Source organism: Nyctibius grandis, chromosome 2 (genome assembly GCF_013368605.1).
Source record: "Nyctibius grandis isolate bNycGra1 chromosome 2, bNycGra1.pri, whole genome shotgun sequence".
Taxonomy (NCBI): domain Eukaryota; kingdom Metazoa; phylum Chordata; class Aves; order Nyctibiiformes; family Nyctibiidae; genus Nyctibius; species Nyctibius grandis.
Window position 1 is genome coordinate 126010094 of NC_090659.1, and position 20789 is coordinate 126030882.

A 20789-nucleotide genomic window follows, 5' to 3' on the forward strand; every position below is an offset into this window, starting at 1 on the left:
GAGTAGAGGGGGAGGAGAACCTCTCTCGACCTGCTGACCACACCCCTTCTAATCCACCCCAGGATGCCATTGGCCTTCTTGGCCACAAGGGCACACTGCTGGCTCATGGTCATCCTGCTGTCCACTAGGACCCCCAGGTCCCTTTCCCCTACGCTGCTCTCCAACAGGTCTGCCCCCAACTTGTACTGGTACAACACGCACAGAATCATCATGTTTGCCAACGTTGGTCTTTCATTATACTCCACATACGGTGCCACAGAACAAGGAAAACTTTCCCAGCATGTCCATGGAGAGAAATCACTCCTGGTAGAATCACAGAATCACTGAGGTTGGAAGAGCCCTCTGGGATCATCGAGTCCAACCGTTGCCCTGACACCACCATGTCAACTAGACCAGGGCACTAAGTGCCATGTCCAGTCTTTTCTTAAACCCCTCCAGAGATGGTGACTCCACCACCTCCCTGGGCAGCCCCTTCCAATGGCCTTGAGTGATAACGCAGATCAAACCACGTACGTGGTTAACTGTAGCCGTAGGTTTCTTGATAGATGATTTGCTCGTTCTGGACATTTCTGATGTATTTTGAATGCATATTTTCTGAAAGCTGCCACAGCCTGTCATTTGAACAAGGTTTTTTGTGGCAGTTGGTAAAAATAGAAAGCTGCCATTCAATAAACTCTGTGCTGTGCGTTAGTTTTCTGTCACTTGCTAGATAAGAGGAATTAAGCTGTTGCCCGTAGCTTATTAATAAGCTGTTTTCATGAAAGCGGCATTTGTGAATCAAACAAGAACTCCCTGTGCTGTGTCAAGGAAACCCAAACACCTGAAATAAAATGGTGCCATTGGTGCTGTATATTCTATGACCTACAAGGAACGGCTGAGGGAGCTGGGGATGTTTAGCCTGGAGAAGAGGAGGCTCAGAGGTGACCTTACTGCAGTCTACAACTACCTGAAGGGAGGTTGTAGTGAAGTGGGAGTCGGCCTCTTCTCCCAGGAAACTGGCGACAGGGCAAGAGGACACAGCCTCAAGCTTGGCCAGGGGAGGTTCAGGTTGGACATCAGGAAGCATTTCTTCTCAGCAAGGGTCATTAGCCATTGGAAGGGGCTGCCCAGGGAGGTGGTGGAGTCACCATCTCTGGAGGGGTTTAAGAAAAGACTGGACATGGCACTTAGTGCCATGGTCTAGTTGACATGGTGGTGTCAGGGCAATGGTTGGACTCGATGATCCCAGAGGGCTCTTCCAACCTGATTGATTCTGTGATTCTGTGATTCACTTGGCTTTGAGACATCTCTAGATAATCCTGGGCATCGAGAAATTTATATTCTGGTTTGACACTAAGATGTGGTTTGATTTTGGCCACATTACTGGAGCTTTTATGACTCATTCTTTCTTCCAGCTACAGCAAAATAGGACGTACCGCCCTACTCAGCCATGACTTCAGTAGAAGAGATGTCTTTGGATGAATGACACTACACCGAGCACATTAACTCCCAAACCAGGCACGTATCAGTGATAGCTAAATTGAAGCGATCTTGTAAGCCCTTAAGACTGTTTTAAGTCCCACTCATTCATTTTGCAATCATTTAGTATATTATGTCAGACCAGCTGCCCATGGAGACAACCGTATTATCACAAAGCAGAGAGGGTCAAACCTCCTCAAGAAAGAACTAGGACGCAAGCTCCGTAGAGAAAAGGAGCAGACCTGAAAGGAAAAGACTGGGGGAAATAAAAACCAAGATTAAATAAAAGCACTGAATTCCCACATCCATGTAATTACAGCGGGTAGAATTTGAAAGGATGTTTGCTCCCTTGGGAGCAGCCATGTGTACTCCAGCCCTCCTACACATAGGAGCTTTGCTTCTCCTTAAGTGAGAACTTACATCTCATTCTACCCAACTTGCCTAGCAGCAGCAATGAGGACTTACTGCAGAGGGAGGAAAGAAATCATTAAGGGGTAAAGAGATTTAAATGAGATACTTGGATAGACACTAAGTAACAGAAGAGTCACAGCACTTCTCTTATTTTTTTCCCATTACCTCCTTCAACCATCCCCCTAAAAAACCCTTTACATTCATCAGGGAACAGATTTTTCTCAGCTTAGTGTATTCAGAACATCACCAATTGTAACCAAGTCATGAAACATGTTCTTCTTGGAGAATTCTTTGCTGTGAGGGTGCTGAGACCCTGGCCCAGGTTGCCCACAGAAGCTGTGGCTGCCCCCTCCCTGGCAGTGTTCAAGGCCAGGTTGGATGGGGCTTGGAGCAACCTGGTCTGGTGGAAGGTGTCCCTGCCCATGGCAGGGGGTTGGAACTAGATGATCTTTAAGGTCCCTTCCAACCCAAACCAATCTGTGATTCTGTGATTCTAGGACGACACACTTTATGAAACTAAAGCACTTTTACACCTTGCCACCTTTTCACGCTCATCATAAATTCTGGGAGTAAAGAATTTCTTCCTAATATATCATCTAAATCTCCCCTCTTTCAGTTTAAAACCATTCCCCCTCGTCCTGTCACTACTTGTCCTTGTAAAAATCCCCTCTCCTGCTTTCCTGCAGCCCCTTCAGGTACTGGAAGGTGCTAGAAGGTCTCCCCAGAGTCTTCTCTTCTCCAGGCTGAACAGCCCCAGCTCTCTCAGCCTGTCTCCAGAGCAGAGGGGCTCCAGCCCTCTGAGCATCTTCGTGGCCTCCTCTGGACTCACTCCAACAGCTCCATGTCCTTCTTTTGTTGGGGGCCCCAGAGCTGGACGCAGCACTGCAGCGGGGGTCTCACGAGAGTGGAGTAAGGCCGCCCAGAGAAGCTGCAGGTGCCCTCTCCATGGCAGTGTTCAAGGCCAGGTTAGATGAGGCTTTGAGCAACCTGGTCTGGTGGAAGGTGTCCCTGCCTGTGGCAGGGGGATTGGAACTAGATGATCTTTAAGGTCCCTCCTTCCAACCCAAACCATGCTGTGATTCTATGAGTGGGCAACAACGCTTGCCCTCCTCGCATTTAGAAGTTAGCTTGCATCAACTTGCACTGACTTGTCACCAAACACAAAGCAGTGAGGGGCCTGCAGGGCTGACTGGAACAAAAGACAACCACTGCTTCAGCCCCAACCTTGCCAACTCAGTCTTGTTTAAATAATAAATAAATAAGCATAAATAAGCAGTCGCAGGATTGGGACGTGCATAACAACCAGTTTTGTGGTCTTTGTTCCAGCAGACAGCATAAAGTAGCGTCCTAAAGCGCACCCAGCCTTACAATCCACTGCTTTCTGCTCCACAAGTCCTCGTTCACCCCACTGCAGAACCTCTTGCAGCTCAGCTTGCTTCTTTTTTAAAAGAGCTGGGTACCTGTTACGTTTTCCTCACGGAGGCATTAGATTTGTGATGGTCTGGTAGCAAATGGTGGAAAAGAAAGCTGTTAGACTTAACAACTGCTATGACTTGGGTACAGCTAAGCAGCGTATCCTTTTCACAGAATCAATGAGGTTGGAAGAGCCCTCTGGGATCATCGAGTCCAACCATTGCCCTGACACCACCATGGCAACTAGACCAGGGCACTAAGTGCCATGGCCAGGCTTTTCTTAAACACCTCCAGAGATGGTGACTCCACCACCTCCCTGGGCAGCCCCTGCCAATGGCTAATGACCCTTGCTGAGAAGAAATGCTTCCTAATGTCCAACCTGAACCTCCCCTGGTGAAGCTTGAGGCTGTGTCCTCTTGTCCTATCGCTAGTTGCCCAGGAGAAGAGGCCAACTCCATCTTCACTACAACCTCCCTTCAGGTAGGTGTAGACTGCCCTAAGGTCACCTCTGAGCTTCCTCTTCTCCAGGCTAAACAACCCCAGTTCCCTCAGCCGTTCCTCGTAGGTCAGAACCTCCAGACCCTTCACCAGTTTGGTCGCCCTCCTCTGGACTCGCTCCAACACCTCAACATCTTTCTTGAAGTGCGGGGCCCAGAACTGGACACAGGATTCAAGATGCAGCCTCACCAGTGCCGAGTACAGAGGGATGATCCCTTCCCCAGACCAGCTGGCTACACTGTTCCTAACAGAGGCCAGGATGCCATTGGCCTTCTTGGCCACCTGGGCACACTGCTGGCTCATGTTTAGCCGCCTGTCGATCAGCACCCCCAGGGCTCTTTCCAGGTCTCTTTTGAACCACAGCTCTTGCTGCTACAAGTAGCAGATAAGCTACTCGAGTAGAATCCAACACTGAAATGCTGTTCTAAAAGGTTATTAAAATACAAAGCTTAAAGATTTTAGAGTTAAGAATTTGGTCACTGTACAAACTCTTATCCACTGCAACCAAATGGATTCTTCCTGCAGTGGAAGACACAGCAACAATAATATGGATGAATTTACCTGGTAGGTGTTGTCAAAGCTGTCATACATGAACCTGGTGATCAAGGAAGTCTTCCCCACTAAAAGAAGAAGAAAAAAAACACAGATTCAAGGAACAATTTCAGTGCAAGTTTTAAGCAAGTGATTTTAAAATGGTTTCAGTTTTACTGTGTGTCCAACAGATCCATATTGTGCAATTAAACTTCCCACAAGCAAAAGAGCAGTTATTTGGCTTTACAACTGCAAAGCCACTCGCAGGCACATTTTTACTGAAAAAGCTTGGCTCCTGTATCATTCCCGAGCATCAGTTTTACTCTTAAACATTCATGATTTGAGACGAAAATGGAAATAATTTGATCGTTCCAGTTTCTACCAAGTCATTCAGAAATTTCAGTTGAGCTACATGAAGAAATGTAATAGGTCTGACAACCTGGACAACAAATTATTATAAACAAGACGTCTCCTCTCGCTCATAGAACAAGGCAGCGACGTCGCTTTAGAACACATCTCGCTGCGCATCTCACAGAATCAACCAGGTTGGAAGAGCCCTCTGGGCTCATCGAGTCCAACCATTGCCCTGACACCACCATGGCAACTAGACCATGGCACTAAGTGACGTGGCCAGTCTGTATAAGCAGGTTCCTGTGCTGTTAAAAAAGCCATTCCCCACCCCAGCGACGGGTGCAGCTCGTGACTGGGCTGTTCCCTTGGCTGTTCAGCGGTAGGAAGGCGGCTCTGCCATCAGAAGGTGTCACTGCAGCACGTGCAGGCAAACCCGACACGCACAGAGACACCGATGGCGCCTTCTTCATGATGAGCTGCTCTGTAACTGCGACTCAGCTGGGCCAGATAAAATCACAAACTATGTCAAACTATGTCAAGAGCCTCATTTCACAATCGAGATCGACATAAACCGTGTGTATCGGAGCATTCCAGCCAGGTGTCAGACTACCCCGTGATCTCATTTTCCTTAAAAGATAAATAATAAGAGGTTCATCCAGAGGGACCTTGACAGGCTTGAGAGGTGGACCCACACGAACCGCATGGAGTTCAACAAGGCCAAGTGCAAGGTCCTGCACGTGGGTCGGGACAATCCCAAGCACAAATCCAGGCTGGGTGGAGAATGGATGGAGAGCAGCCCTGAGGAGAAGGACTTGGGGGGGATGGGTGACGAGAAGCTCACCATGAGCCGGCAACGTGCGCTGGCAGCCCAGAAAGCCAACGGTGTCCTGGGCTGCATCCCCAGCAGCGTGGCCAGCAGGGCGAGGGAGGGGATTCTGCCCCTCTGCTCCGCTCTCGGGAGACCCCCCCTGCAGTGCTGCGTCCAGCTCTGGGGCCCCCAACAGAAGGACACGGAGCTGTTGGAGCGAGTCCAGAGGAGGCCACGGAGATGCTCAGAGGGCTGGAGCCCCTCTGCTCTGGAGACAGGCTGAGAGAGTTGGGGCTGTTCAGCCTGGAGAAGAGAAGGCTCCAGGGAGACCTTCTAGCACCTTCCAGTACCTGAAGGGGCTACAGGAAAGCTGGAGAGAGACTTTTGACAAGGGCATGGAGTGATAGGACGAGGGGGAACGGTTTTAAACTGAGAGAGGGGAGTTTGAGATGAGATATTAGGAAGAAATTCTTGACTGTGAGGGTGGTGAGACCCTGGCCCAGGTTGCCCAGAGAAGCTGTGGCTGCCCCCTCCCTGGCAGTGTTCAAGCCCACGTTGGATGGGGCTTGGAGCAACCTGGTCTGGTGGAAGGAGTCCCTGCCCATGGCAGGGAGGTTGGAACTAGATGATCTTTGAGGTCCCTTCCAACCCAAACCATCCTGTGATTCTATGATTTTAAAACACTCACGGTCACAACAGTTGCTTTCTACACCTGTAAGACCACCGATACAGCTGAGCTGGGACAAAGCCTAACTCATACCCAGGAAAGAACTTTTTCCTACTCCATGCCATCTTCACCTGGAGGAAACCAGCAAGATATGGAAGAACTGGAACATCTCAACCTGCTTCATTCCAATATGTTTAAATACTCTTAATTATAGGCAAATTATTTAGGAAACAACTGAAGCTACTCAAGAATATATAATCTCCAGTTGCTTTCTTCTGGCATCCTTGCAGCTGGAATTTGCCATCTCCTCCTTGCAGGGGAGAAGGGCAAGGAGAGCTGCGTGACTTACGTTGGCCATCAACCATGGCAGGTGCAGATAAAGGGTAGTCAGATGTGCACAAGCCAAAGCTTGGTCTGTGTTCTTCAAATAACCTTCCAGAGATGTTAGCTCTCTGCAAGGGTTACCATCAAGAGAACAGGGGAATTTAAACCAAGGTTTTGGGGGTGGGTTTTTGGGGGGTTTTCTGTTGGGTTTTTTTTTAATCTTAGTATAAAACCTTCAACAAAACCTCCAGTCTTGTACTTAAGCAGCATGTTAATCCATCCACAAACTCCAGTTAACTCTAAAAGTGCTGAACTAACAGGAATCCAGCAGACAGTCTTTGAGAAAATGATTTTACCAAGTCAGAATGTGACCTCCTATGTGAATTTTTAACATCCTCTGCTCCACAGGGGTCAGCCCAATCATCAGGTTTCCCACAAAATTAAAAAGCTGCCTTCACAATGGTAAACATGCCCTTTGGTGAGGAGATTTGCTGAAGCAACACATCTCAGGTGGGCAGGATTCCTGAATCCCTGATTCAAATTTGTCCCAGGGCCCCATGGATGTGTTGAACAACAGTACAAGGTGGTGCAAGACAAAGAGCCACGGGCTGTGAGAGGAGGTTTCACTCCAAACCCAGCAACAGTGATGACCTTCAAGAGACAGAGAGGAGCAAACCCAACACCTTCTCACCTCCCCACACACTATAAATCCCAGTGAGGGGCTTGCGGCACCACAAACAAATTGGCTTTTCCTCACGTGGCTGCTGATGCAAACGGCCAAATTTAATCCTTTAGAGGTGAAACGGGATGTAATGAAACACACAAAATAATTTGCTTTGCTAAGTCACAACCCCTGAAGAACACTGAAGCCTTCTGGCAAATCATTTCCCGCCCTGCTATACACTGAGATGTCTTGGAGACAGTCTGCCTAGAAACGAGAACATAGAGTCACAGGATCGTTTTGGTTGGAAAGGACCTTTAAGATCATCGAGTCCAACCGTTAACCCAGCACTGCCAAGGCCACCACTAACCCATGTCCCTCAGCACCACATCTACACAGTTTTTAAATCCCTCCAGGGATGGGGACTCCACCACTGCCCTGGGCAGCCTCTTCCAGTGCTTGACAACCCTTTCCATGAAGACATTGTCCCTGATCTCCAATCTAAACCTCCCCTGGCACAACTTGAGGCCAGTTCCTCTTGTCCCATCGCTTGTTACCTGGGAGAAGAGACCGACCCCACCTCGCTACACCCTCCTTTCAGGCAGTTGTAGAGAGCGAGAAGGTCTCCCCTCAGCCTCCTTTTCTCCAGACTAAACACCCCCACGTCCCTCAGCCGCTCCTCATCACACTTGTGCTCCAGACCCTTCACCACCTTCGTTGCCCTTCTCTGGACTCGCTCCAGCACCTCAAGGTCTTTTTTGGAGTGAGGAGCCCAAAACTGCACCCAGGATTCGAGGTGTGGCCTCACCAGTGCCGAGTCCAGGGGGACGATCCCTGCCCTAGTCCTGCTGGCCACACTAGTGCTGACACAAGCCAGGATGCTGGTGGCCTTCTTGGCCACCTGGGCACACTGCTGCCTCATATTCAGCCACCATCGACCAACACCCCCAGGTCCTTTTCCCCCAGGCACTTTCCAGCCACTCTCCCCCAGCCTGTAGCGGTGCGGGGGGTTGTTGTGCCCCAAGTGCAGGACCCGACACTTGCCCTTGTTGACCCTCACACAGTGGCCTCGGACCATCGATCCAGCCTGTCCAGACCCCTCTGCAGAGCCTTCCTGCCCTCCAGCACATCAACACTCCCGCCCAACTTGGTGTCATCTGTGAACTCACTGAGGGTGCACTCGATCCCCTCGTCCAGACCATTGATAAAGACATTGAACAGAACTGGCCCCAGCACTGAGCCCTGGGGAACACCACTGGTGACCGGCCACCAACTGGATTTAACTCCATTCACCACAACTCTTTGGGCCCGGCGATGCAGCCAGTTTTTTACCCAGCGAAGCGTACGCCCGTCCAAGCCATGAGCAGCCAGTTTCTCCACGACAATGCTGTGGGACACTGTGCCAAAGGCTTTACTAAAGTCCAGGCACACAACATCCACAGCCTTTCCCTCATCCAGTAAGCGGGTTATCTTGTCATAGAAGGAGATCAGGTTAGTCAAGCAGGACCTGCCTTTCATAAGCCCACGCTGACTGGGCCTGATCGCCTGATGGTCCCGTACGTGCCCCATGATGGCACTCAAAATGATCTGCTCCATAATCTTCCAAGGCACCGAGCTCAGCCTGACCAGCCTGTAGTTCCCTGGATCCTCCTTCCGGCCCTTCTTGTAGATGGACGTCACATCTGAAACGATTTTCTATTACATATTCCTTTAGCAACCCTACCCTACCTTCGCTCATTCACAAAAAGAGGGGAAAAATAAGGTGCTGCTTGGCTTGTTTATATTTAAACATCTGCTTCAACCAGTGTGCCCAGGTGGCCAAGAAGGTCAATGGCATCCTGGCCTCTATCAGGAATAGTGTAGCCAGCCGGTCTGGGGAAGGGATCGTACCTCTGTGCTGGGCACTGGTGAGGCCACACCTTGAATCCTGTGTCCAGTTCTGGGCCCCGCACTTCAAGAGAGATGTTGAGGTGTTGGAGTGAGTCCTGAGGAGGGCAACCAAGCTGGGGAAGGGTCTGACCTACGAAGAACAGCTGAGGGAGCTGGGGGTGTTTAGCCTGGAGAAGAGGAGGCTCAGAGGTGACCTTAGTGCAGTCTACAACTACCTGAAGGGAGGTTGTAGCGCAGTGGGAGTCGGCCTCTTCTCCCAGGCAACCAGCGATAGGACAAGAGGACACAGCCTCAAGCTTCACCAGGGGAGGTTCAGGTTGGACATCAGGAAGCGTTTCTTCTCAGCAAGGGTCATTAGCCATTGGAAGGGGCTGCCCAGGGAGGTGGTGGACTCACCATCTCTGGAGGTGTTTAAGAAAAGACTGGACATGGCACTTAGCGCCCTGGTCTAGTTGCCATGGTGGTGTCAGGGCAATGGTTGGACTCGATGATCCCAGAGGGCTCTTCCAACCTGATTGATTCTGTGATTCTGTAATATTTCGATAGTGTCTTAATGCACTGCAGTTCTAGGATATTTCTTCTCCAGACCAAGGTTTTCTTTACACACTACGTCAACAGGCACCAGATGAAGTTCGTATTAATACCAACTGCTTACAGTTTTAATTCCTCCATGACTACTGAAGCATCACCGTTTCTCCTTCAAAAAAAACCTTTGCTTTAAAAAATCCTGGCAGAAGCGAAAGCCCACAATTCCCACTGTAGCTATAATTAAAAGGAAAAGTCAGTGAATCTTCTCTTCAGAAATTCACAACTTCAGATTATATAAACTGACACCTTGTCCAGAGGGTTACAGGCTTTAAATATTCCCTCTTTTAAAAGAGCCACTCCTAAAACCTAACACCATCTCACCTCTCCCCAGCCTCCCCACACACACCCCCCTGCCTGCCAACGGCACAAACTATCCCCAGCCCTACAGAAAATAGATGATGAATCACTTTAGGATTCATAAACCATCTGTTGAACGCTGAAGTGATGCGGACGCAGATGCTGATTCTCCTGTGGAAGCCACGCTGCTATAAGTCCTGTTTCAGAGAGCTTAAATCAAGAACAAAACCACACGGAAATTATTTTATTGTTGATTATGTTGATCACATTTCTCCCATACGGAGGCACGGCACAAGCCCCTGGGCCAGTTATAGCAAAGCACTGTCACACGTGATGTTGTGAGTACATCGAGTACTTAAAAACATGTCAACTGTATTTGTGGTGGACGTAACAGCAGTTACAAACTAAATTCCCAGTACAGATAACATAGATAAATTAAGATCAGTGACGAGTGGCGTTCCTCAGGGATCAGTACTGGGACTGGCATGGTTTAAGATCTTCATCAGCGACACGGACAGTGGGATTGAGCGCGCCCTCAGCGAGTTTGGGATGACACCGAGCTGTGCGGTGCGGTGACACGCTGGAGGGAAGGGATGGCATCCAGAGGGACCTGGACAGGCTGGAGAGCTGGGCCTGTGCGAACCGCATGGAGTTCAACAAGGCCAAGGGCAAGGTCCTGCACGTGGGTCGGGGCAATCCCAAGCACAAACACAGGCTGGGTGGAGAATGGATGGAGAGCAGCCCTGAGGAGAAGGACTTGGGGGTGATGGGTGATGAGAAGCTCACCATGAGCCGGCAACGTGCGCTGGCAGCCCAGAAAGCCAACCGTGTCCTGGGCTGCATCCCCAGCAGCGTGGCCAGCAGGGCGAGGGAGGGGATTCTGCCCCTCTGCTCCGCTCTCGGGAGACCCCCCCTGCAGTGCTGCGTCCAGCTCTGGGGCCCCCAACACAAGAAGGACACGGAGCTGTTGGAGCGAGTCCAGAGGAGGCCATGGAGATGCTCAGAGGGCTGGAGCCCCTCTGCTCTGGAGACAGGCTGAGAGAGCTGGGGCTGTTCAGCCTGGAGAAGAGAAGGCTCCGGGGAGACCTTCTAGCACCTTCCAGTACCTGAAGGGGCTACAGGAAAGCTGGAGAGGGGCTTTTTACAAGGGCATGGAGTGACAGGACGTGAGTGAACGGTTTTAAACTGAAAGAGGGGAGATTGAGATGAGATATTAGTAAAATTCTTGATTGTGAGGGTGGTGAGACACTGGCCCAGGTTGCCCAGAGAAGCTGTGGCTGCCCCCTCCCTGGCAGTGTTCAAGCCCAGCTTGGATGGGGCTTGGAGCAACCTGGTCTAGTGGAAGGTGTCCCTGCCCGTGGCAGGGGGTTGGAACTGGATGATCTGTAAGGTCCCTTCCAACCCAAACCATTGTGTGATTCTATGATCCCTTATGAAAGCAGACCCCACCGTGCAGCTTGCAGACCACAACCTGCAGAAATAGCTGAGCTTTTTCCCCTCCCTTGGCAGAGCAACAAGGAAGGGCCATTGTGCCACAGTTCTCCACTTGCTTTTGGAGTTGAGCCCCTGGGCTCTTGGGTGAGGTTTTTTTTTTTTACATTAGTCTTTTTTTTGAACATCACAACGGAGTGTTAAACCCCTGTGCGTGACTTTAAAAAGAAATAACAATAATAATGAACATTTCCAAGGAAAGAACCAATCTGTTGAGTGAGGATGTGCAGGAGAGTTTGAATTCCATTCTGTTACATATTTTCACTTGCCTTCTATTCCGTCTTGCTGACTATGTTTATCAAATTCACAAAAGGATTTAATTTAGGAGTGACTGCAAGCAAGTCAGAGAACAGAATGAGAATTCAAAATAATCTTGAAAAACGCAGAAGTGACCTCGAGAGGAAAATGAAGCTCAGCAGGGAGAAGTAGCAGAAGGTAATAATGCAGAGACAAGAAAAACTGGCTGCTTAAAAAGCAGATTGCAAACAACTGGGTAAGCAATCTGGGGGTTATAACCAAAGGAAGCAGATAAGACAGTCAAGGCTTCAGGCTTGTTTCATTAAGCAGGTTTTTTTTTCAATCTACTGGGTTAATTTAATCTCTTGGAAAAATTTCAACACACAAATATGTCCAGGGCAGCGTTAGTGATGCAGTAGCACACAACGTCCTTCAGAGCAAAATATTTCTGGTATGCTGCTAGGACACCAAAAAAAAACACCCAAAAAAGTTAACGTTATCCTTGGAGGAATAAAGGTGGGGGAGGAAATGCTGCGGATTGGATTTTACAGCAGGCCACAGCTTTGGCTGGAGCAGCAAGGGGGGTTCTGCTGGACTGAGGAAAAACCTCAGACAAGTCAGGAGTTGAGAAAGAGCTTTTTGGCAAGAAAAAAAAAAGACAAACACGGAGCTTGAATAGTTTACCAGAAAACCTGAAGGGTGGCAGAGAGCAGAGAAGTGACTTAGTGATAAGAGAAGGTGGTCTCCAGCCTCTTTTCTTTCTGTAGCTCAAGATCTAACAGCTGAAAGCCAAGTCCAAACAAAGTCCTACCAGAAAAGGCATGCAACTTTAACAGTGAGGGTAATTAACCACTGAAATAATCTATTCAGCTGGGCAGTGGATTCTTCTCCATTCCTTGGCACGCAGAGCTGTCAGATGTCATTCCACTCTAGGAATTTACATGCAAGGCATCCGAGAATTTTTTGAAGCAGAGGGAAGCTCAGAAAATAAGTTATTAAACAAAGAAACCATTTGTTCCAACACTGCACCTGAACATCAATTTTGGAAACTCTTCTGTCGTCATGTGGCTGAACAACAGTAGCAGCGTGGGCTTCATTAGATGAGCTTTCCAGGCTTCATTAGATGAGTTTTCTGCTCCTTGAAGCTTCTGATCCAACAAAAACGAAGTCCACATTAACCAGATCCTAATGATACAGCTGTGGTGGCTCAGACACCATTGCTTAAGTGCACAGATTATCAATGTACACCCCTGGATGGGACGGCAACCAGCTCCAACGGGACTTTTTAAGCTTGTATCCAACTTGCTCAGATGGTTTTCTTCAGCTATACCAGCTCTGGAATAATTTGGACCTAGAGATCCTAAAGCACAAGTGTGATGAGGAGCGGCTGAGGGACATGGGGGTGTTTAGTGTGAAGAAAGGAGGCTGAGGGGAGACCTTCTCACTCTCTATAACTGCCTGAAAGGAGGGTGTAGCGAGGTGGGGGGTCGGTCTCTTCTCCCAGGTAGCAAGTGATAACACGAGAGGAACCGGCCTCAAGTTGTGCCAGGGGAGGTTTAGATTGGAGATCAGGGAAAATGTCTGCATGGAAAGGGCTGTCAAGCACTGGAACAGGCTGCCCAGGGCAGTGGTGGAGTCCCCATCCCTGGAGGGATTTAAAAGCCGTGTAGATGTGGTGCTGAGGGACATGGGTTAGTGGTGGCCTTGGCAGTGCTGGGTTATGGTTGGACTCGATGATCTTAAAGGTCCTTTCCAACCAAAACAATTCTATGATTCTATCACTGGTAGCTCTCAGACTGAACTAGCTGCTCACCCTCCTGAACACCAAACCTGACCACACACTGCAGGGCCTGCGTGGTGCTTCTTTCTGGGAGGCTGGAGGAAGAGCAGAGAGAGCAGCGTTTTGCTGTACAAGGCAACCAGCAGAAGGACTCATCTGCATTAATTCTGATAAGCTGCAATGTTTTAATACCTTATGGGCCAGAAAGAAGCAGGCTGGTCTGATATATAAAAATAGGAAACTCCTAACAGGAAAGGTTTGATCACTGGTTCAGCACAGAACCAAGCAGGTGCCCAAATACCAACATCCTCCTAAATCAGCACCTCAGGCAGTGGCAGCAAACAGCAAAGTATTGAAGACACACAACCGAGTTAAAAGATGGGAACTTGTGAAGTTCCTATCAGCGAAATTACCATTAACTATGAGGGCCCAAATTCAAAGCCTTCAACAGCTAATTGAGTCAACTTGATCGATATTCTTTGTCTGGAAGCCTTGAGCCACTGCCTAGCGCTCACTTCAGAAAGAGCATTCATCTGCAAGATGAAATCAATACGCTCATCTCATAGTTCCAGCAACTTTGATCTGACAGCAGCGACTGGAGAGATTTCAAGGTCGTTCATCTGATTCTTGACGACTGCCTCGTCCCGCTTCTGGGGCCTTGCACGCTAGAGATTTGTACGTCCAACGCCAAGCACCACTAATGACATTGATTAATGGTGGGTACCAACGACTCCTCCGCGCCAGCGCGTGCAGAATACGTGCTACCGGGTCCCGCTGGCAGCACTAGAAGCAGCGCTTCATGCTGTGAGCTCTAACGAGTCACTGGGGAGACTCTCACAAGAGCCAGGGATGGAAGAGATCCATTAGATAATACAAATCATCTCCCCGCCAGCACGGGATTAGAAGGTCACTTGTTGCCAAGCAGAGTCTGTAAAGGGCTCAGGCAACAGTCAGGAGTGACCTACAAAGGAGAAGAAATTGGGATCGTGCCACTTGTACCGTATGATGTACGAGAAGAGGAGCAGGCCTTACCTCCCTCTTTCACTTCCTCAGGCACATGCTTGCCTCTCATGTTAAGAGATTCACATCTTATCCAAGGATTCTTCCAGAAAAGTCACACTTAAATGTCTGAGTTTATCCTAGTTGTTGTTCAGCACTTTCAAAGCATCAGCAATAAAAAAAGAAACAGCTGAAAAGCAAAATAGTTATAAAAATAATCAATCTACCCAGCCGTTTCATTGTTAAGCTAAAAAATTCCACTTGACCTCTCCCAGTTCTCAGAGGTAGACTCAGTTAACTTGCTAAAAGCCTAAGTTAAAGAGAGGAAGATGAAGAAAGCCTTCTCATCACACATACAGGTAAATCGCAGTGTAATCCCAAAATTTCACCTTCCCACATAATCACTAGTTGGGGTTGGAAGGGACCTCTGGAGATCATCCAGCCCAACCCCCTGCCAAAGCAGGGTCACCCAGAGCATGTTGCACAGGGTCGTGTCCAGGCGGGTTTGAATATCTCCAGAGAAGGAGACTCCCCCCCTCCCTGGGCAGCCTGTCCCAGGGCTCTGGCACCCTCACACCAAAGAAGTTCCTCCTCATATTCAGATGGAACTTCCCATGTCTCAGTTTGTGCCCGTTGCCCCTTGTCCTGTCACTGGGCACCACTAAGAAGAGTCTGGTCCCATCCCCTTGACACCCACCCTGAGGTATCTGTGAGCATTGATAAGATCCCCCCTCAGTCTGCTCTTCTCCAGCTGAACAGACCCAGCTCCCTCAGCCTCTCCTCGGAGCAGAGATGCTCCAGCCCTCTGACCATCTCCGTACCCCTCCGCTGGACTCTCTCCAGTAGTTCCTGGTCTTTCTTGAACTGGGGGGCCCAGAACTGCACACAGTTACTCCAGGTGTGGCCTCACCAGGGCCGTGTAGAGGGGGAGGAGAACCTCCCTTGACTTGTTGGCCACACTCTTCCTCATGCACCCCAGGACACCACTGGCCTTCTTAGGGGGGTCTTCCCGTTGCAAGACTCTTAAGATTTGGTTGAGGGATAAATCCCAGTGACACTACAACCTCCTTACACAGATAAGCTCACCTCAAAATCTTCACTGGAAATATTTCCTTCACTAGACACACCATAGCACAGCTTATCCAGCAGTAACTGAGGTGCTGACAAGGAACAGCAGTTCTTACTGAGAAGTCAAACTCCGTCCTGCCCTCAACTCTCAAAACACATGACCCGATACCACTTGAGGAGTCCTCTTGCAAGTTACAGCTCCAAGATCTTCCAGCTACTGGCCTCACATCAAGTTTCAAGCACAGATTTGCTGGTACTTTAGACCCAATGCTCAAAAGACTTGTGAAACTCAAAAGATTTAATGCTCAAGATCAGCAAACGTGCTAGTCCAGATCTGGAAAAAAAACCAACCCAAGGCCACAAGAGGGAAAAGCATTGCTAAGAACAATATATTGAATTATGAATGCATAAAAACCATTTTTAGATTGTTATTTTAAAAGAAGTCTCAAAAGGAGGATGCTCATAGTTGACTTAAAATGATCTGTATGAGGCAGTCATCAAAAAGAATATTTTTAGGTATGTCAGTCTGAGCTCTTAAAACAGAAATGCTGTATTAACGTGACTAAAGCAGCTTCTTTAAAAATAAAAAAAAAATCCTCCTCTGCTCTTCACTGTCAAACTATGGAAATTTTACCTGGTTCCCCCAAAGGAAGCAACAAAACTCATTCATTATCCCGAAGACACTCACAGAGCCAGGAGACTGCATTCATCTGAGAAATGCTCAGGAAAATTAAGTTTATAGAATCACAGAAGGGTTTGGGTTGGGAGGGACCTTAAAGACCATCTAGTCCCAACTCCCTGCCACGGGCAGGGACACCTTCCACCAGACCACGTTGCTCCAAGTCCCATCCAACCTGGCCTTGAACACTGCCAGGGAGGGGGCAGCCACAGCTTCTCTGGGCAACCTGGGCCAGGCTCTCACCACCCTCACAGCCAAGAATTTCTTCCTAAGATCTCATCTCAATCTCCCGTCTTTCAGTTTATCCAGGGTCGCAGCTGAGGAACTCTGAGGACAGCACCGAGTCTAGTCACGGAGAGCAGAGGTAAAAGGCAGAGTTGATGTAGCCTCAAGCTTCGCCAGGGGAGGTTCAGGTTGGACATTAGGAAGCATTTCGTCTCAGCAAGGGTCATTAGCCATTGGAAGGGGCTGCCCAGGGAGGTGGTGGAGTCACCATCTCTGGAGGGGTTTAAGACTGGACATGGCACTTAGTGCCCTGGTCTAGTTGCCATGGTGGTGTCAGCGCAACGGTTGGACTCAATGATCTCAGAGGGCTCTTCCAACCTGGTTGATTCTGTGATTCTGTGGTCTCACCTCCTTGTTCTAATTAATGATTTTTTTCACCTTGACAGGGTTTTTTTTCCCCATTGATCCCACTTCTGCTCTGCTGTCAAACCTCTTTTATCCTGCCATTTCTTTCCTGATGCACAACGCCAGACGAGATCAGACCAAAGGGCCATCTGAGCCAATTCTCTGCAGCCCCAAGTCCCCAATAAATCAAATTAAAAATGCAGGAAAAAAAAAAATCAGAAGAAAGCCTGCAAAGAATAAACCTTCTTGAAATACATCCACGGCTCCCGCCTCAGTAAGCAGCTTTGTTTACAACTAAAATTATGGAGTCTAGTAAAAAAAAAGTTATTTTTAATTACAAAAAGTATGGCTACAGATATTGCTGATATTTTTTAGAGCAAAGGGCAATGCTAAATGCACATTTATCAGATATTTTCAAGGCATGTTTTGGCTGCGCAGGATAACGCTGGCTGAAGGATGCCCTCCCAGCCTGGCTGCTGAAACAAACGGCTGCCCCCATTGACTCCAGGAAATAGGAACATTTTGTTAACACCACAAAAATTGTGCAAGTGGCTTTCGGGCTCCTTCAGTGGTTCTTGCGTTATACCAAAGCACCAGTGGCTTCTTTATGTACAAACAAAATGGTTCAAAGAGCCTCTTTTAAGATAATTTATTCCCATCTTAGTGAAAGATCGAGGTTATAAATTATACTCTTGTCCTTTTAAAGAGATTTGCTTCTCTAAGACAGAATTTAAGATTCTGTTTAAGGAAGTTAATGTAGAATATCCAGAGTTACAGGGAAACAAACAAGATCCAGAAAAAACAAGGAAGTTTCGTTTTGTTTTAAATAATTTTACTAATTAAAAAGATGTTTCATCACTTCACACTTTAAATATATTTTTATTTCATTCCTCCCAGAGAACAGAGGCAACTCACCTTGATTTAGTCGATTATATTTTTCATATTCATTTGAACAGAACAAACAATGGACTAAAGCTTGCAGCCTAGATCAAACACACGAAGGTCAGCAAAGGAAATTAAAGTCCCTACAAGTGAATCCGTCACCTTCAGCTGGAGTGAAGCACGGGGAGCCCTGAGCAAGGAGCATACTCTGAACAAAAAATCCATTTAATATGCTGCCAGCAGCTTTGTCACTTCTATTTTAGTTGCAACTTCTTCCACAAAGGAAATCTGCAGCTACATTGCTATGCACAGGAACCACGGGCCAGTGAAGACGTGCAGATAACTCACTGATGCAAAACATCGATATTTATATATTTCTTTGTTCAGTTCAGTTTTGGTCCATCATAAGGATACTTCTAAAATGCAAAAAAAATAGGTCCAAGTCCCTCAAGAATATAAAAGCAGGTTCTGTGGGCTGCAGATGACCCAAGTCCACAAACCTCCACGCTTGAGTCCCCTGAGCACAGCAAACGATAGGCAGCAGCTCGGGAAACCAACCGTTGCTTTGTGAACAACGGACCATCATGAAGCGAAAAACAGCAGCAAAGAGGCTGCTGGCAGCGGCCAGCTGTTTGTACGTGGTTGTGGGGGAAAGAAGGACACACAGCAGAGTAACTAATTCAGAAAGGGGTTTTTTGCCAGTTTATTTGTGTAGGTTTTATGGCATCCTGCTTCAAAAAGTAATTTCAGAATCACAGAATCACAGAATCAACCAGGTTGGAAGAGACCTCTGAGGTCATCGAGTCCAACCATTGCCCTCACACCACCATGGCAACTAGACCAGGGCACTAAGTGCCATGTCCAGGCTTTTCTTAAACACCTCCAGAGATGGTGACTCCACCACTTCCCTGGGCAGCCCCTTCCAATGGCTAATGACCCTTGCTGAGAAGAAATGCTTCCTCATGTCCAACCTGAACCTCCCCTGGCCAAGCTTGAGGCTGTGTCCTCTTGTCCTAGCGCTGGTTGCCTGGGAGAAGAGGCCGACTCCCACTTCACTACAACCTCCCTTCAGGTAGTTGTAGACTGCAATAAGGTCACCTCCGAGCCTCCTCTTCTCCAGGCTGAACACCCCCAGCTCCCTCAGCCGTTCCTCATAGGTCAGACCCTCCAGACTCTTCACCAGCTTGGTCGCCCTCCTCTGGATTCGCTCCAACACCTCAACATCTTTCTTGAAGTGCGGGGCCCTTAGAAAGGCAGACGCAATCAATAACAACATCAAACAATGCAGCTGACCTTCTTAGGCCAATGAATCCCTGCCAATCCTTAATTTCTTTTCAGGTCACCACCCACAACAAAGCTTTTTTTTTCCTCCTTTAATTAAAAGCACTATTGAAAACCATTTGATATAGTCCCGGATCAATCGCTTTGACCTCAGGGACAGCCGGTAGCTCTCAATTTGTGAATCATTGACTTGTACCCACAAAGCAGAGTAGAGAAGTCAACTTACCGCTCCTGGGGTACACAGCTTACACCTTTATCAGCCCACACATCTGTAAAACACACTGAGATGTTTGTATCACACCATTCAATACTTCCAGGGATGTGCACTATGCTTATCAAAATCAGCAGCTACGAGTCTGCAAAACAGCATGAAACCAACTCCATAATGTCTACAGGGCAGTAGGTACACGGAAATGGGTTCCTTTTGATCCGAATTCCAAGGAAACAGGAGCCTAAGGAGTAACTATCTCATTAGAGAGTTACTGCATACAAAATAGTATCTCCATTCAGTAGCCTCTTACACCTGGAGGTGAGAAGAAAGCTCAAGCTGCCACCAACAGCACCCTGCTCTGACATGTCCTCTCTTCGTTTTCCTCCCCAAATTAAAACAGAGCAACTGATCAAGACACTAAAACACAGGCAAACACATGTGAAAATTCACTAGTGTAAGGTCTGTCAGCACGAGAAGAGAGGCTGAGAGAGCTGGGGCTGTTCAGCGTGGAGAAGAGAAGGCTCCGGGGAGACCTTCTAGCACCTTCCAGTACCTGAAGGGGCTACAGGAAAGCTGGAGGGGGGCTTTTGACAAGGACATGGAGTGATAGGATGAGGGGGAATGGTTTTAAACTGAAAGAGGAGGGATTTAGATGAGATCTTAGGAAGAAATTGTTGGCTGTGAGGGTGGTGAGACACTGGCCCAGGTTGCCCAGAGAAGCTGTGGCTGCCCCCTCCCTGGCAGTGTTCAAGCCCACGTTGGATGGGGCTTGGAGCAACCTGGTCTGGTGGAAGGTGTCCCTGCCCGTGGCAGGGGGGTTGGAACTAGATGGTCTTTAAGGTCCCTTCCAACCCAAACCAGTCTGTGATTTCCTCTAACTCGCCCATCTCTTCTTTCCTCATCTGTGAAAAGATCCATCACCCTTCCCAGCTGAAGGTCTCACCCTTACCCATCTTTCACATCCACCCTTGTGAGCTCCAGCACTGGCAGAGACATTTCACATGGTATTTGGTTGTCACAGCTTGGACTGACAGGGCATTATTTGTCATCAGATGTTTTAATGTAGCTGAGTCCCCAGGAACTGGCAGCGGAGGATTCCCATAGTCCAAATTCCCTCCTGTAGCAGCCTGTCCCCAGCCTTAGTGAACCACAGGGAAAGGCGTGCTTCACATTTTCATATATTCTATTTATATTTGTTAATCACCAATCGATAAACCAGTCAGAAATAACCGGCCACAGCCATCCCCATAGTTGTTCAAAGGCTAATTAATTAGAAGCAATCAAAATGAATACCTCTACAGAAATTAATCGACTAGAAAGCATGAGAGAGTTTTAGAAGCCCGAGGTAATCATGAAGCATATCAACTATTATTTTTTTTTATCCCAGGCTACGATATTGGATGTTACAGAGGATCTTAACATCTTTACAAACCTTGAAGTCACAAATTCATACTGTGAATTAATAATCCTCTGGCTCAGGTTCAGATGTGCTGCTCATCATCTCGCTCCTGTTCAGGTTAAGGTGCTGGGACAAAGGGGTTGATCCTCTTAAAAATTGACTTTTTTTTTTTTTTAACCACACATTTTAACACCTTCCCAGATGAACAGTAACGGCACTGCCCTAGTTAAGAAAA

The 20789-nt window shown here is 48.1% G+C and overlaps 1 protein-coding gene across 3 annotated transcripts in view; it reads right to left on the reverse strand.

Moving 5' to 3' along the window:
• RAB6A (RAB6A, member RAS oncogene family) overlaps nucleotides 1-20789 on the reverse strand; it is an 81657-nt gene that overhangs the window by 27786 nt on the left and 33082 nt on the right. For all 3 annotated transcript variants that reach the window (XM_068419251.1, XM_068419242.1, XM_068419260.1), the window contains exon 2: nucleotides 4342-4400. In XM_068419251.1, the coding sequence (XP_068275352.1) occupies nucleotides 4342-4400 (59 nt within the window). The remainder of the gene's footprint in view (nucleotides 1-4341; nucleotides 4401-20789) is intronic.